Source organism: Lissotriton vulgaris, chromosome 2_1 (genome assembly GCF_964263255.1).
Source record: "Lissotriton vulgaris chromosome 2_1, aLisVul1.2, whole genome shotgun sequence".
Lineage (NCBI taxonomy): Eukaryota > Metazoa > Chordata > Amphibia > Caudata > Salamandridae > Lissotriton > Lissotriton vulgaris.
In genome coordinates this window covers 1,416,710,187-1,416,726,452 of record NC_141687.1, presented here as the reverse complement: position 1 = coordinate 1,416,726,452, position 16,266 = coordinate 1,416,710,187, and the positions used below count along the sequence as shown (strand labels likewise).

The window sequence follows — 16,266 nt, the reverse complement described above, 5'->3', positions numbered from 1 at the left end:
GACTTAGCCAATTTCTACATAACAAATGTTCAGGCTTGGGCAAACACTGTAACTGGCATGGCGTGCTCTTTATTTGTCACTTGTTGAAAAGTGCCTCTTAAAAAAATTGCAACATTTAAGGCTTGCATGGATGTGGACATGACAGACAGAATTGCCAGTGCTGCATTCATTTTCTGGAAACAAATGTTGAAAAACTTTGTCTGTCTTACATTGATACAGTACTGTCACTATCAAGAAAATAAGCAGGCATATCCAAACAGATTTCTCAATATACCTACTTTGTAACACAGGTTTTGAAAAATGTAGTTATGATAGGAAAGATTGTTTAACATTCCATGCTGTCAAAGCCTACAGATCAGTAGGCTTTTGGGAAAAAATGCAGTGTTTGATGTAATCACAATAGTAGTTAATTATTGTAATTCACATTTTATGTCTGAGTACTGAAGAAATTATCTGTAAAAAAAACAACATGCTCTGATTGTATCCACCCAGGGGATATGCAATCCTTTGCAATTCTTTAACCAGCCCAGTGTAAGGCTTCCTAACTAACATAGGGTATGAATCCAATACATCATGAATTAAAAAATGTTTTTTTTAAAGTCAAGTTTAAGTAATGTAGATCATTTCTGTTTTTAAATATGGTGCAGTTCTTTGTGTGATATTGGGTGAAACATCTAAAGGCCCTATCATACAATAGCTGCTTTTTCAAAACCCATGATTCACGGCAATTGTATCATCCTTTGTATCAAAGGCTGTAATTCAAAGATGAACAAAATATTCAAAACAATTGAAAACCTAAAAAACTTTAACATCTAATATCAAAAATACATCAAAGGCAACATGTCTTGACATCGGTAAGCTGAATCATGTAGTAACCTATTTGGAAATCAGGAGTAAAAAGAATAGGAAAAATGTTTACTTTAGAAGAAAGATTTAATTGTTTTTTATTTCTGTTAAAAGTAAGTTGCCTGAAATAAGGGTTGATTTATAGCTGTTCCCTGTAATGTTCAGCTAACAATGAACAGCTCATTGGATGCAATGTTTCTTTTTGTTCATGCTTCATGGATAATATGCTACCATATCAAGGGCCGGTCAACTACTTGAAATAGCTGCTTTAATTATTCACATAGATTCGTCTGTTTGGATGTCACACAGAGAAAATAGTTAAGAGAGCTAACAGTTGGCTGGCGTCCTTGATTCAAATATGGAAGTATTTCACTCTTATGTAATCTTTCTAGTGAATTTTAGGTTTTGAAAACGGCAGTTTGTGTACACATATTGCCCGCCTTATAGTGCATATTTAAACAACTGAAGGAACTGCTTCATTTATTTATGAAAAGTAATTATAAAAAAGTGATTTGTTTATAAAAATCAATTCTTCAGTAGAAGTGCAATGTATTCTTTAAAAGTGTATGTGTGTGTGTGTATGTATGTATATATATATCTAAAAAGGCTCCTTCTTGCCTCCCGCAGGCATTTCTTCAGCAAAGCAGACACGGATCCATAAGTGAGTGCTTAAAGTTGCAATTTAATGTCCGCCATTACGTGTTTCGGTCATTGTAGTGACTTCCATGATGCCAGGCCTACGTTTTACATTTGAGCCAACCAAAGGACAGCTTGGCGTTTATATTAATGGTAACTGTATTTGTGCACATTCAGCTATGTCAACTTTGTATCATTTCACTAAGAACTTTTTTATACGTGCTAATCATAAATTCCTCTATGCAGCTACAAGAGATCATCTGGGAGGTAAAATGAAAGTGAAGTCACTCGATTGTGCAGGCAGCAGGTTACAGAAAATGTAAAAACAAGCGCAATGTAGATCTTACGGTGTGAGAAAAAACTTCACATTCTCATTGTCTTATATCACCTTTACATTACCCTACAGTCTTTTTCCGTAAGGGCATGCATTTTGCATTCTTTTATTATGCAGCATGAGTCTAGGAATACTGTTCTTTAGAGACAGCTGTCACTTAACAACAGACCTTAAACTGACCCATATCAATGAAGCTTTAGTTACAGGATGCTTTATGCATTCTGAAAAATAAAGTCTGATGTTGTTTGAAATGCGTGTGGCAAAAAGTTAGGATGACAGCTTTAACCCAAATTTCGAGTGTCCAATTGTAGCTTCAGATTATATACAGCATTCTTAATGTAGTGGCTTACATCAAGTCCACAAATTAAAAGACAGGAAAAAAAGTTTGCCAATCCTATGAGATGCTGCAGCAACCGTGCTCGCAGTGTTTAGGAGAGTGAGGAAGAACGAGGAAATTGAAAACAATTTCATTTGTCAACTCATTTTTGTTTTTATCATAGACATGATTAGCTTTGCTATTACTCAGTGAACACCCACTTCTTTCACATTGCACCAGAGGTCCATGTCGTCACGGGTGACAATTAGAAGCATTTTGGCAAATGAGCTGACATAATGTGCTTTGTGGTGACCGCCATACCAGAACATCTTAATCTTAGTGACAAAGTTTGGTGTAACTGTGGCATCCTTTTCACAATATTTGGCACCATCCACGTTCAACATTTGGTAAGTTTGAAAAAAAAATCCAGAATTAGTATTGTACAGTGAAACCTACATATCTTTAACTTAAATTTAGCTTTCAGCAAATAGCAAATAAATAGCTTTTTATTCAATTTTTTGGTTTATATCAATATTATCATTTTATTTATTGTTCATAATTCCATTGTTATTATATTTTTTCAAGTGATTGCAACATGCTCGAGTAGACTTTCCAGTCAATTAACCCAAATTCCAACAGGAATTGGCTTATAAATTGGTTCCAACTGGAACTGTTTATTTGGAATTTCCAGCACTGGAAATTTTATTTTTTACTGTATCTGTGCCTTGATACGTACTCTAAATTACAGATTTAATCCTCTAATATATAATGAAGAAAACAAGCTCCTGCGGTGATGAAAATGTTGCACTACAAGAACTATAGACTGGGCAAAATGAATTTTCACCTAAATATATGTGAGCATGAAATATAATTTTCTATGATTTACATCAATCATTGGTGAGTGAGCACAGTACAACTGTGGTGCACTTGGCAAAATAACGTGATGTGTTCTTTTTAGCTATGTTTTGGCAATTTGTTTAGTGATGAATGCTATCTTCCTTTAAAACCTAAAATCAAAGCCTGTGTCTGGAGTCATGGCTGTAGCCTCCAGGCGATCCCCGGTTCCTATGAGGTTTGTAAGTGTCCTGGTACGAGTCAGAGTACTCTTCTTCCACCAGAGGGTAATGATCGCGGCTATGCTGGGAACTGGAAGACAAGCGATTCCTACTCTTCCGAGCCCTTTCATTGTGATAGTTTTCATCAGCTGTCATCAAGCTTCTTCTTTCAATTGGGGAGTTTTCTGTTGAGTGGTTGCTGTGCCTCATGCGTTGACTCTGTACAGAGCAAAAAGATACAAACTTAGCTCTAGATAGTTGACTTTCATCACATTTCAAGTAGGAATTCCTAGCACTTTAAACATCTTATTTTCTTCGAATTTAAAGAAAATAACCTTCAAATAAAATAAAATAATTATCTTAAAGCTGCATAGTATCAAAAGAAGAGTACTTTTGTGGGGAGTCTTGTGATTTACCAACATTAAAAAAGCACAGGCGCAGCAATTTGATATCACTTAAAATCAGGGTTGGAGCAGTTCCTCATAACAAAAAAGAGGACAAGCAGGAAAGGAAATACTCTAGCCTGCCATTCACTTCATTTACACCATGCTGTGGACTGGGGCTTTACTACCAATCATACAGTGCGGCATGTAAAGGAGATCCACCACTGCATCATAGAAAGATGCATCAGTGGCCACACAATCTCAACCAAAAGGTATGCCAGATAAATAGTGGTCTACTCTTGAGCTGTGTCCATCCTTCCACCACTGGCATCCTGATATCGATTTTGGATTTGATGCCAGGGGTGGAAGGCGATAGGCATCATGTGTAGAGGGTATGTCGCTAGGAAAATTATGCCTACCATTCACAGCAGTTGTGTTGAGCATTGTATTCGACTGGCAGGAGACACCATCCATCAGTGCCAGTCAGTGTTGTTAGGATGCGACCTACTTCTGGGCAGTACAGTTTATAGCCCATGTCTGTATTAAAGGACTGGAAGATTACCTTATTAGTCAATGACAGTGCTAACCATTTACAATGATGTGAAATCAACTCTTCAAATTAGCACAATGCTGGCAAGCTGCCAACACTCTATGTTCCAGGCCAACAATTTATGAGGATGGCATCTGAACTTCATTCAGAGCCTCTGAGATGCACAGACAGGCAATGTGATGCTATTAGCACTTGTGTTGATGAATTTGGGTTCTAGGGCATTAAATCTGTCCTTAACAAACTATGAATTTAAGCAGCAAAAACAGATTTAAGTATGTGTGCATTATACACAACTCCATCAAAGGTCACCTACGTACGCCTTCCATCCCCAGCTCACCCATCCTTTGTTACTTTATGCCACTGTCCAGTCCCACAGCCACTCTGTTCTTCTGACTCAAATTTCTCACTTACTGTAACATCATATACCACACAATGTTGATCTATCATCCCATAACACTTCCTGATAAATATATTTACAACATATATCTCTGTGACAGACTGCATCACCAAATTCCAATCATTGAGTTTAAGAGTTTTGTCATATTATAGCAGCACAGTGATTTCCTTAAAGTTGACACATCACTCCTTAGGGATTCTTATTTCTATATCCTTAAACACTTTGGCCACCACTTACCAATATTAATAAATCTCAGTGGAAACAGCCTTTGACGCTCCCATTGCAGGGCTCTTTCAAAGGCACTGTCAAAAAACTGTCTGTCAGAGACTTTCAAAAGTCGTACTTTGGTGGGAGGTCTATTTTGTCTTTGGCGGTCTCGGGCGGGTTGGTGATGTGGCGGCCCGCTCCAAGACCACAAAAGTCAAAATAAGGCCCTAATTCTGTTTATAAAGATTCATGATCTTTTTATTCTTCCAAGAACACTAATGGCCAATATGTGTTTTGCGACTTTGTATAATCTCTTCAGTCGCTTTGTCAGGATCAGCAAGTTACGTTTTCTGAATGATCATTATTCAAAAAATGTTTTAGGTCCGTTCCCACCCATTTCAGTCCCACCCAAATTTACTACTAAAATGTATACTTAAGTGCAGGAAGACTCCACAGAGATGGCGGAGAACTCTGCACACATACTTACAGATAATGTGGAGGCATGAAACTCCATCCATAGTTTGTGGATTGCAATCTGTAGTCTGATTTGGTGTAATACAGAATAAACTACAAAGTGCAGTTTGTGAGTCAGGTCCACACACACACACACACGTAGGAATTTCCCCAGTTGCTGACTGGTTCATTGATAGTAAACATGTCAGTTAAAAGTACTGCAGGATTCTTCAATGTGTCCCTAGAGAATAAATGGTTTATACCATCCATGCTTCTGACCATGAAAACATACCATACCCTTTCTAAAATAAAACATTCAGAACAACAGAAAGTGTTATTTTTTTCTATTATATCACATTGTACAACACTATACAGTTAGTAACAAAAGTCAATTTCAGAATGTCACCCCTGCGGAAGAGTCAATTAAATGTTGCCTCATTTTCTATGAACCTCCATAGCTGAAGCCACCATCTTCATTTAGTGAGTTTGGAAAATACACTTCATCCTAGCATTACTCCACATCATTAACAGCTTATGTATTTTAAAATATACTTTAAACAAACTAAAAACCATTTTGAAGATGTTTTATTTCTTTTCAACCCTATCTTAAAAAGTAAACAATGAAAGGGGAACCTTGAGCTTGCAACAGGTTATCTACAAATGGTACGTCACTGCTTGACTGTAAACCACAGTGCACAAACAGAGGCTTTTCTGGCGTATCTCTTAGTACAAATAATGTACTGAAAGTTAATGTAAAAATAAAAAAAGAGTGACTGACTGCAACGTATCAAAAATGTAAAATAAGATTTATATAGATATTTTTGTTGCCCTAATATTTTAAAATAAAACATTTCAGAAGTTTGCTATTGGATTCCTTGTAATTTTTCAAAATTTAAATCCATTATTTGCCCCCGTTTGTTATAACACCACATAAGAGTGCAATGCATTCTGATCTATCCAAGGATTTCTGGTTGTCCACAATAACATTTATACACAAAGGGGATAAACACTTGTTAAGTGACTGTTGGGGCTCATCAGAATGCTGGTATACCTGGTTCAGCCAGGCGTCATGTCTAGCAGAAAAAACAGGTTAACTGCATGATAATCTGGCCTTGGCACAATGGGTGGCTGAACCAATGGCAATTTTCTGTAGGCTGCTCAAAAGGTATTGACTCTGTAAAATGCTCCTTTCTATTTTATGTTTAAAGTATTTTATTGAAAGGGTACACAGAACAAAAGGAAAAACATTTAAGCAATGGCATTGTGCTGCAGTCCCGGGAGCCCATCTTAAAGTAAATGCTACGTGTCCCGCAAGAGCAATAGAGGCTGCGTGGGCTCCTCGTCCATCAACATTACATTCGATAACCCCCTGAGGTAGAAGAAAGTGTCCATGCCCTTCCCTTTTAAAAGAAACAGTTCCCCCCCAACTCCCCCCACCCCCCTCTTGTTCCCCAACCCCCTCCCAACACCCCCGTCCAGTGTCCTGTCTTAGCCAAACCTACTGTGCTCAGCCCCCCCCACTACTCCCAAACACTATCCAACCCATGATTATTGTGCAGTGAAATCTAGCGGTGGTGTCAATCTCAAGAGCCTCAAGTACCTCGGCAGTTCCCTAAATTCGGTAGCCAGCAATGCGTGGAAGGGCTGCCACAACTCCCCAAATTGCTCTACCTCCCCGGCCATCATCAGTGATAGTTTTTCCATACCCAGGACATGCCATAGCCTATGTAACCAGCCCGTGATAGATGGAACAGTGGTGGTCCGCCAATGGATTAGGCAGTGCTTAATTTGTAAAATATGAAGTGCAGGTGCTCAAATTTTTGGGGGGAGGCCACACCCACTTTACCGGCTCCACCCACTTCATCTACTGGCTCCACCCACTTACTCTATTGGCTGTACCCACATCCTCAAGTGGCACTTCGGAAAGCCAGATGTAATACCCAGTGATTCCATGATATATAGGGGGGTCATGTCTTTAAAAATAAACATACTGGGTCATGTCCATCAAATATCCAGGTGCATTAGGCTTACACAGTCATCATATGCACTATAACATCTCCAAATTCACTGCACACGCACTGCAATGCACATGGCTGCGACATAATCTATCCTGCAAACATAGGTAGTGTACGGTGGTAGGTGGTGTTCTCCACAGAGCTGAAGGTGGGATAGTGGTGTGTATGCGCTGCTGCTTTAATAATAGGGTTCCTCTTAAGTGGTTGTTTTTGGCACCCTCGAGCAAAGGGGCGAGAGGGACCCCTGCTTTGACTGGGGTGCAGTGTGCTGTGAATGAGGGAGGACTGAGGGAGTTGCTTTCAGGGCTGGAAAGACAGAAACTTCCGGAAAGCAGCATCCCAGCCACCATTGGAACAGGGTTACTAACCCCTTCCAATATAGTAGCTCAGCCCCTCCTAGATTCTTATTATGCACAGAGCTAACGGTTAGTCTATTAAATCAAACCAAATAAATGTTTTTGTACAGCAGGAATGCTGAACTCACAAATTGGAACATGCTCTCTGAAGTGATGAAGAAAAAAGTGGCTATGAAAAATAAAATATTTGCATAGGATGGCATAATGAGACCAGTTTATGGGTCATGTACAGGACAGATCAAAAGGATTCTTCAAGTTAGCATACCTGGGGGTTATGATTTTTCGAGGTCTTCAGAGGTATTAATATGTGAATGGAGCCCCTGTCTCAGTAGGACTCTGAAAGCTCTTTCTTGTTGATCACTTAAGGTCAAGCACCCTTTGAACTGTGCAGGCAGACAAAACAATCATTTGCAATGCAATAGGTCTCACATTTACGCAAGTTTAAGCTATTGGTAGTGTAAATGACAATGCGTTTTATTTATGTTTTAAAAACCAAACCATACATAAAAGGCATTGTCATTTACATGCCTATAGCTCGAATTCGCATAAATGCAAGACCTGTTGCATTGCAAATTAATTGTTGTTTGGAGTATTTTGGCTGATATGGTGTTCTTTCTACAATAAAACATGGCGGATCAGGTAACAAGCCAAAGAGCGTAAAGTGTGATTAGAAAAGAAAGAAGCAGGACGAGTTTGTTATTTAATAGGGTGAAAGTAATATCATTATGCATATTCCATTTGAACAAGTGAAACAGGCATTCGAACAAGTGAAACAAGTGAGTAAAAAAAAACAAACATGAGTGAAACTACAACTTAACAGCCTGAAAATTAAAATGAATTACAACAGTTTATAAAACAAAACCACTTACCACCAGATTGGGTAACTTGATAGACCATGAGTCAGTCTACACACAAACAGTGCACATTAAAAAAAGGCCATCGGAAGAGTGATTTTAAAGCAGCTAGGGAGAACACAGCAAGGGGAGATGAGGTAGCAGGGGCACGGAAGACACGAGACGAAAACAAAGCAGTATTAAGCAGTGACTTGGAAGGTACTAACAGTCTTGTTAAATTACTTATGGATTGAACATCGGGTTCTCATTTTAATCACGCCATTATCCACAATATGTTTGTTTGTCACTTCGTGTTTTCTGTCAATGGGAAACCTGCAATATGTCCTTTAAGTGGATCGATAAAAAGATTACATAAACATATTAAAACTAAAACTTTTTTTTTTATCTGAAAGGAAATTCGCACTGCGATGTTGTGGGCCCTAAGGTGACATTGCAGGGAAAACAAGGCAGACAATGAAGTGCTCAGTGTAACTGGAGCGCTGGAGAGGTATGTCTAGCTGAAGATGATCATCAATCATCATGGCATGGACGGCAGGCACATGGTGGCTACTCTACGTCGCACTTGCTACTACACTACTTGTTTAGTTAACTAACTTCCTGCTTACATCTACTTAAACTTAGGGTTTTTTTGTTGACGTGGTGGGCCGGGCGGCTGGCCTGGATTACTAAAAAAAGTTTGCATTCGAAATAAAATGCACTTTTTTGTTTATATTATTGTGCTAACATTTTAAGGCCAGAGGTGAACTACTACCGCAGACGCACGCAGACAATGTGCCAGGTAGGTGCCCATTCTACAGTAGACTAGCATACTCTTTCAAGGAGTGGGGGGTGTAGGATCAATGGAACGTTGGGGGAGAGGGGAGGGGGCCGGGGACCGGATGGGTCATCAGTCAGTCAGTGTTCGAAAATACAGCAAAGCCAGAAGAACGTAGACACGTAGTGACTGCAGAAAGTGCACTGCGGTGCGTGCGTTAACTGAAAAATAAGGGCACACTGGGCCAGGCAGGCCTGCAGTGCAGTGCCTGCCTCACCTTGTGCTGCAGCTGTTGCCTGTGTAGTATGGCCCCACTACTACTGCTGCCTGCGATCCTCAACCAACGTAGTTGTCGGTCGTCGCTGGAGACTTAAGTTTAACGGCCATTGATTGAAGTACTAGAATTGATTTTTTTAAAACGTAATCCTGTGCCTGCGGCCCCAGCCAGGCCCTGCCCAGTGCCAGCCCTGCCTGCCTCGCCTCACCTGCCTGCGGAAGCGCAGCTCTGCTCATCATGAGGATTATTTATTTCGGCCGCCGCCGGCGCCGGCCTACCCCCAGGGCAGGCCATCTTGTCCAGGCGCTGCTCGTAGCAGTGGTAGGTAGACCAATCCTGAGCACTCGGATGCGCTCCCAACTCCGAGTCCAGCAACTTTGGGCGGCGAATACCAGATACTCGCCGAGGGCCAGGGAGAGGTGCGGGTATGCTGGGGCGGGCAGAGAAAATGCGCGTGCAATGCATTCAATTGCATGCAATCTGCGCACGCGTCGCTTCCTCTGGTGCGCACAGCCCCAACCCCCTCAGCAAAGCCCTGCCCAGTGCCCTGCCCTGGCCCCTGCAATTGCAACAACACTCAACAGTGTCCCGCCCACTGGGGCCCTGATCCGCGCCGCGGCCTGGAAGAGAGAGAGTAAACTGGGAGCAGCAGGCACGTGACGTCACCGACACAGCAGTAAGTACTGCCAGTGCATGCATGATCATCGAAGTGAATGAAATTAATCAACAAGTTTGGCACAACAGCAGTAGCACAGCAGCGCCACGCTCTCTGTGTGTGCCAGAGTCACCAGTCAGTGCGCAGTGACATGCACGAGTCACGACTCTTAAAAAATTAAATTCTGAGGCAGGAGGACAGGTGCACTTAATGCCGCGTGATAGACCCGGCCCCCATAATTAAGTGCCGGTGCTGAGCACCGGCAGGCTCCGGCTCAAATTAAGCCCTGGGATTAGGATATTCTGAACGGCGGAGCCCAGTGCTATTGCAATTTGTCTGCCCCTACGGGATTTCAATGGATACATCAGCCCGTTGGGCAAGCCCAACAGGACATATGCCGGAAAGCGGGGCAACTCTATTTCAAATCGAGTATCAACCTCATCTAGCACCTCCTTCCAATAAAGGCTCAATACTGGGCACTCCCACAGGACGTGTGTCAATGTGCCCGGATGCCCACATTCTCGCCAGCAAGTATTATCGATATGTCTGTCCATCTCGTGTAACCGCTCCGGGGTGTAGTACCAATACGTAGACACCTTAGTGAAAGTTTCAGTAAGCCCTACATGATATGCAGAGTGTCGTGCGCGGTATGAAATCTGGTCCCACTCTTTATGGCTCAACGTTCTTCCCAGCTCTCTGTTCCAGCGTTCCCTACCTGGATTATGAAAGTGTGAGGGGGAAGGCTGCAGTAATTTATAAAGATCTGTGATGAGTTTAGCATCCGAAGAACGCGTCACTAGCCACCTCTCGTACGGCAATAGTTTCCTATCTGCCAGCTCACGTACCTGTGGTTGCAAAGCCCAGTGTCGCACCTGCCAGTAGCGCATCCTATCCGTCTCAGCCAAACCGTACTCCTCCTTAAGCGCTTGGAAAGAGAGAACTCCGTCCGGCCCGTACACATGGAAAAGTGACCTACAACCAGCAGCCTTCCAGTGTGCAAAAGCCCCCTGGGTAACCCCTGGTGTGAAATCCGGGTTGTCTGCAATAGGAGTAAACGGGGAGGGGAATGTGGTAAGCTTGTGTGCTGTGCTAGTAGTGTCCCACACCCTCAGCGGGACCCGTGTTACAAAAGACGCGTAAAGATTCGGAGGGCGGTGAGCCCTGCGCAAAAAGGGCACCTCTTGTAAAGGGCGACCCGCTACAGCCTGATCTTGAAATAACCAATGCTTGTCCGACTCCCATCGGCTCCATTCAACCAGATATCGGAGCTGCGCCGCTTGAAAATACTTGTGTAGGTCTGGGATTCCCAGCCCCCCAGACTCCGGTGCCAGCATGGAGAGAACTCTCCTCATCCGTGGCTTACGGCCTTGCCAAATAAAATGGGATAGGATCGATTGTGTCTGCTGAAACCAGCCCTTAGGCGGGTGTAGCGGCAGGGCCCGGAATAGGTATAGTATCTGAGGGAGGACAGTCATTTTAACCGCTGCCACTCTCCCTAGCCACGATATCAACCCTTTGCTCCATCTCCCCAATTCCTCTTTAATCTTTCCAGTCAAAGCCGTATAGTTGGCTGTCACCATAGCCTGCAGCGTAGGTGCCAACAGGATGCCCAAATACTGGACTTGGTGAGCCGACCAATGCATGGGGAAGAGGCCCTGCAACTCTTGCCGTGTTGCAGGATTCAGGGAGATATCCAGTGCTGTCGATTTGCCCATGTTCATTTTGAATCCAGCCACCCGTGAGAAAGCCTCCAATTCACCGATACATGCAGGCAGTGCGCGTCTCGGTTCCTCCAAGGTCAAGATCACATCATCCGCATAGAGGCTGACCGTGTGGACATATCCCCCCATCTTCACTCCGGTAGCGTCCGGATTCTGTCGGAGCATCTGAGCGAGTGGCTCCATATATAAAGCGAAAAGGAGCGGGGACAGGGGGCAGCCCTGTCTGGTACCGCGCTCAATGCCAAACCTCCGAGAGCCACAGCCATTCACCCGCACCACAGCCGACGGGAACCTGTAACAATTAAAAACCAGGGTTCGATATTTCTCACCTATGCCCATCCTCGTCATAACCCTTCCAGATAGGGCCAGTGCACGCGATCAAACGCCTTTTTCGGCGTCCACCGAAAGGAGCATTCTCTCTCCAGGAATCCGGGAGGCCTTCTCCAGAACGTGCACCACTCTCTTGGTGTTGTCCACCGTCTGCCTTCCGGGGACAAAGCCAGCCTGGTCCGGCTCCACCAGGCCCGGCAAGTGAGGCGCTAATCGCGCCACCAGAATACCCGTGTACAGTTTCAAGTCCACGTTCAAAAAGGAAATCGGGCGGTACGAGCTGCATTGGGTCCGGTTTTTCCCTGGTTTAGGGATAACCGAGATCGAGGCATGTAGGAGGTCCGGAGGGATTGCCCCCGGCTCGGAGAAGGAATTAAACAATTTGGCTAGTATGGGGGCCAACGTGTCACTGAACGTCCCATAGAAGAGCGCTGTGTAGCCGTCCGGGCCTGGGGCCTTCCCATGTTTAAGCCTGGAGATGGCAGCAATCACTTCCTCGACCCGTATCTCCCTTTCGAGATACTCCGTTTGTGATGGTTCTAGGGACGGGAGTGTGACTGAGTCCAGGTAGTCCTCAGACTCCTGATCCCGCAGATCCTCCCCGGTGTATAAGTCCGCATAAAATCGGCGGAAGGCCTCGGCTATCTGGTCGATACCCGTGACTAGTCCGCCATTCTCGGTCGCAATTTCCTTCACCCGATGACGTTCATTGGCCACCCTGAGTTTATACGCCAGTAGGCGACTACACCTGTCCCCCCGTGTAGTAAGCGTGTTTCAGTCGAAGTGCAGCGTATTCTGCCCTATCCATGTCCAGGGATGACAGGAGCTTTCTCGCTGCCTTCAGCTGTTTCCAAATCCTGGGGGCCCCCGTACGGCGGTGCGCTTCTTCCAATTCCCTTACTTTTTGGGTGAGCTCGTCCCGCTTCTGCCTCCGGTCCCTGTTTTCCGCCGAGGAGATCGCAATAAATTCCCCTCTGACCACTGTTTTAAGAGCGGCCCATTGCGTCGCCGCCGAGGTATCTGCGTTATCATTTTGCGTCTGGAAGTCCCTGATCACCTCCGTAACCCTTTGCACAACAGATTTCTTGTGTAACGGAGCGTCCCTGAGGCGCCAGCCCCCCGGGGGGCCCGGTCGGCCGGCAGAGAGAAGCTCCCTGAGACCGGCGTGTGATCCGATAGAGATAAGACCCCCACCTCCGATGTCGTAGCTAAGTCACGTACCGGGCCAGTAACTATGAGGTGATCCAGCCTCGCGTAGGTTTTGTATGCGTGGGGGTAAAAGGAGTAATCTCGGTCTGTGGGATGCAGGTGGCACCAAAGGTCATGAAGATCCAGGTCCACCAGTTGGGATTTAACTGCTTGTGACATTTCCCCTGTCTGTGGTGAGCGCTGTGCCGACCTATCTATAGTGGAGTCTGCCACCATATTTAAATCCCCACCCAAAATAATGTGCCTGTCCGGGGATGGTGTTATGTCCACCAATGCCGACTGAAAGAAGCTATCCTGACGTTCATTCGGGCAGTAAATCGAACCGTTGATAAATGTCGGAGCCCCCAATTTGAATCTGTGCGCTAATAGTCTCCCTTTTTGTTCCGCAAACTTGTGGAGGACCTCCCCTCTAAAGGAGCTCGACACTAAGATCGCCACCCCTGCCGTCTTAGTGCTGGACGAAGAAAAAAGCTGTGTGGGAAATTTGAGGGATCTTAACCTATGGCAGTCTCGTGCAAGCAAATGAGTCTCCTGTAAAAGACAAATGTCAGCTTGTGTGTTCTCTAGTAGGGACAGAATCGCTCTTCTTTTGACAGGGTTATTAAGTCCCTTAACATTAAGGGTCACTACCTTAAGAGTTGCCATCCGGAATCAAGACAGAATGTAACATGCAATGAATCCTGTGTATCGGGGGGGGGCCTATGGGCCTCAACTGCCCGTGACTCCCCATCGGGCCATCGTGAAAAGCTCAAGAACACTGAACGGACTGTACTCTCCCCTGCTCTACCCAACTCCTGACCCCCTCTTCCCCCAACTCCCCAACTCCCCCTCCTCCCACCCCCCGTTCGGTCCCCCAAACCCCCAGAACCCCCAACTTCTTCCAAAGAATTGTCCCAGCCATGTCCTATCCGGACAAGTCCGTGGTAACTTATCGTAGTGGACGTCCAGCCACACCCTTCACCCCTCTGCCCCCCCAGCCCCTCATGGCTCTAAGCCGGCAAAGACAGAAATGCAAAGTCGTTCTCCCCCCGGAGCAGTCTTACGCTGTTAGTGCGACTCCGTCGTGCACCACTATGTCTCTGGAGGCTTCCTGGATGGCACTCGCCATTTCAGCCCTGATGGTAGGCGAACTCGGACGTTGGGATGCCGCTGATGTTCTGCGTCTCGAGACTCTGTGCCAGCCGTCCCCGGTGGTGTGTCTCCTGCGAGGTGTGGTGGAGGCCTCTTCCTCCGCAGTGATCCCCAACACCTCGCACGTGTCCTGTAGGGACCTCAATTGATGTAGCACACCGTTCCAACGGAAAAGAAGTCGGAAAGGGTGACCCCAGGAGTACGGCGTTTCATGCTGTTTCAAGAAGTCCGTTGCGATTTTAAACGCCTTCCTTTTTTGGAGGGTGATGATGGACAGATCTTGATACAAGGCCACAGGGTGTCCTCTAAACGTCAGCGAGGGTTTTTTCCTGGCCTCCGCCATGATTCTTTCTTTCAGTGGAAAGTCAGGGAGTAACGCGAGGATGTCCGGTGGTGGGCCTGAAGCGCGTCTACGAGGCCCCACTCGATGAGCTCTGTCAATTCGTACCGGAAAGTCTGCTGCTTCGCCCAAGATGTCCCTGAAAAGCTTCCTCAGATATTCCGCCACATCTGTCCCCTCCTCTGTGGATGGCACACCCCGGACCCTGATGTTATTCCGCCTAGAGCGGTTCTCCAAGTCTTCGTTGTGGGCCTGGAGGTCGATCTGTTGGTCCCTCAAACGCAGCACCTCCTGTTGTAGCTGCGTGATCTCCTCGTCTTGCCTCTGAGCGGAACTTTCCACCGTGACCACTCTCTCGCCAAGGCCGTCGACTTCTCTCTGGATCTCGCGGACTTCCCCGGCCACCTCCTGCTTCAGCGCCTGAAAGTCGTCTCTCAGCGTCCCAAAAAGCGACTCCAGAAAGGACCGAGTGACTGGGGGTTCGCTGCCGCCTGTTGCATTGGAGCCACTCGCTGCGTTCGGGGACGGTTGGCTCCTTTCACCCCTGGTCTGAGACCTGCCAAGCATCTTGGGGAGCGTACGGTCGTTTCGTTTATTGCCTTTCTGACTCGCCATCTTGTCCTCGAGGCCGCCCTGCCAAAAACTGGCACCTCGTCAGCCGGACACCGGGCCAGCGACTCCACTCGCTTCATCTGGCTAGAAGGACTCCGTCCTGTGTCGCAGGATGCTTCTCTGGGACCCTCCGTGTCCAGGGGGCGACTTCAATGGCTGGGCGCCGTCGCTCCCGGCCCCGCCACAACCAGGGCCCGCGCAAATCGAGTCCTCTGGCCTGGCTCGTTCTTCGGCTACTGCCAGAGTTAGCTGCGGTGAGCCGATTATCCAAGACGGAGTTCTCAAGGGCTCAACACTTCGCCGTCCGACTCTTCACCATCACCGAAAGCCAAGATGGTGCCTCTGAGTGCCCCTGTAAGCTACCGTTCCCCCTCCGGTGAATGTTCCGGCTATGGGCGTCTCCCCGCCCGGCTCAGGGTCAGTTACCAGCCGGCTAGAAGCGGACTCCTCCACAACAGCTTGAGGGTCTCGGTTCCCGTCTCGTCGCTGCAACTCCTTCGCCGCTTATGCGTCCAGTGACCCCGCCCTTCCGGCTCCCAGGCCTCCGATCAGCTAGGCCGCAGCCGCGACCTCAATTTCGATAGGGATCGGCAGCCAGGGGCGCTTCGTCTCCGCGGGCAGCCCGTCCCTTCTCCGGGTCGCAGGTCCTGTCACGGCACCCAGGCGTGGCACCCGCTGCCCTCCGCTGTACCGCCGCCGACTTCTACATGCTTCGGGGAAAGAGCTCAGGACAGCCGCAGCTAGGACGCCATTTCTCTTTGCGCCTGGTCTCTGCGTTGCTCAGTGCCCCGGTCCGGATTACAGTCACTCCGAGGTCAGATTACGGCTCTGATAC

The 16,266-nt window shown here is 46.3% G+C and overlaps 1 protein-coding gene across 1 annotated transcript in view; it reads right to left on the bottom strand.

The window, feature by feature from the left end:
* Positions 1-3,024: 3,024 nt before the first annotated feature.
* Positions 3,025-16,266, bottom strand: part of CACNB4 (calcium voltage-gated channel auxiliary subunit beta 4) — a 714,982-nt gene continuing 701,740 nt past the window's right edge. The window contains exon 13 of the mRNA XM_086957190.1: positions 3,025-3,406. Within this exon, the coding sequence (XP_086813316.1) occupies positions 3,146-3,406 (261 nt within the window). The 3' untranslated portion in view covers positions 3,025-3,145. The remainder of the gene's footprint in view (positions 3,407-16,266) is intronic.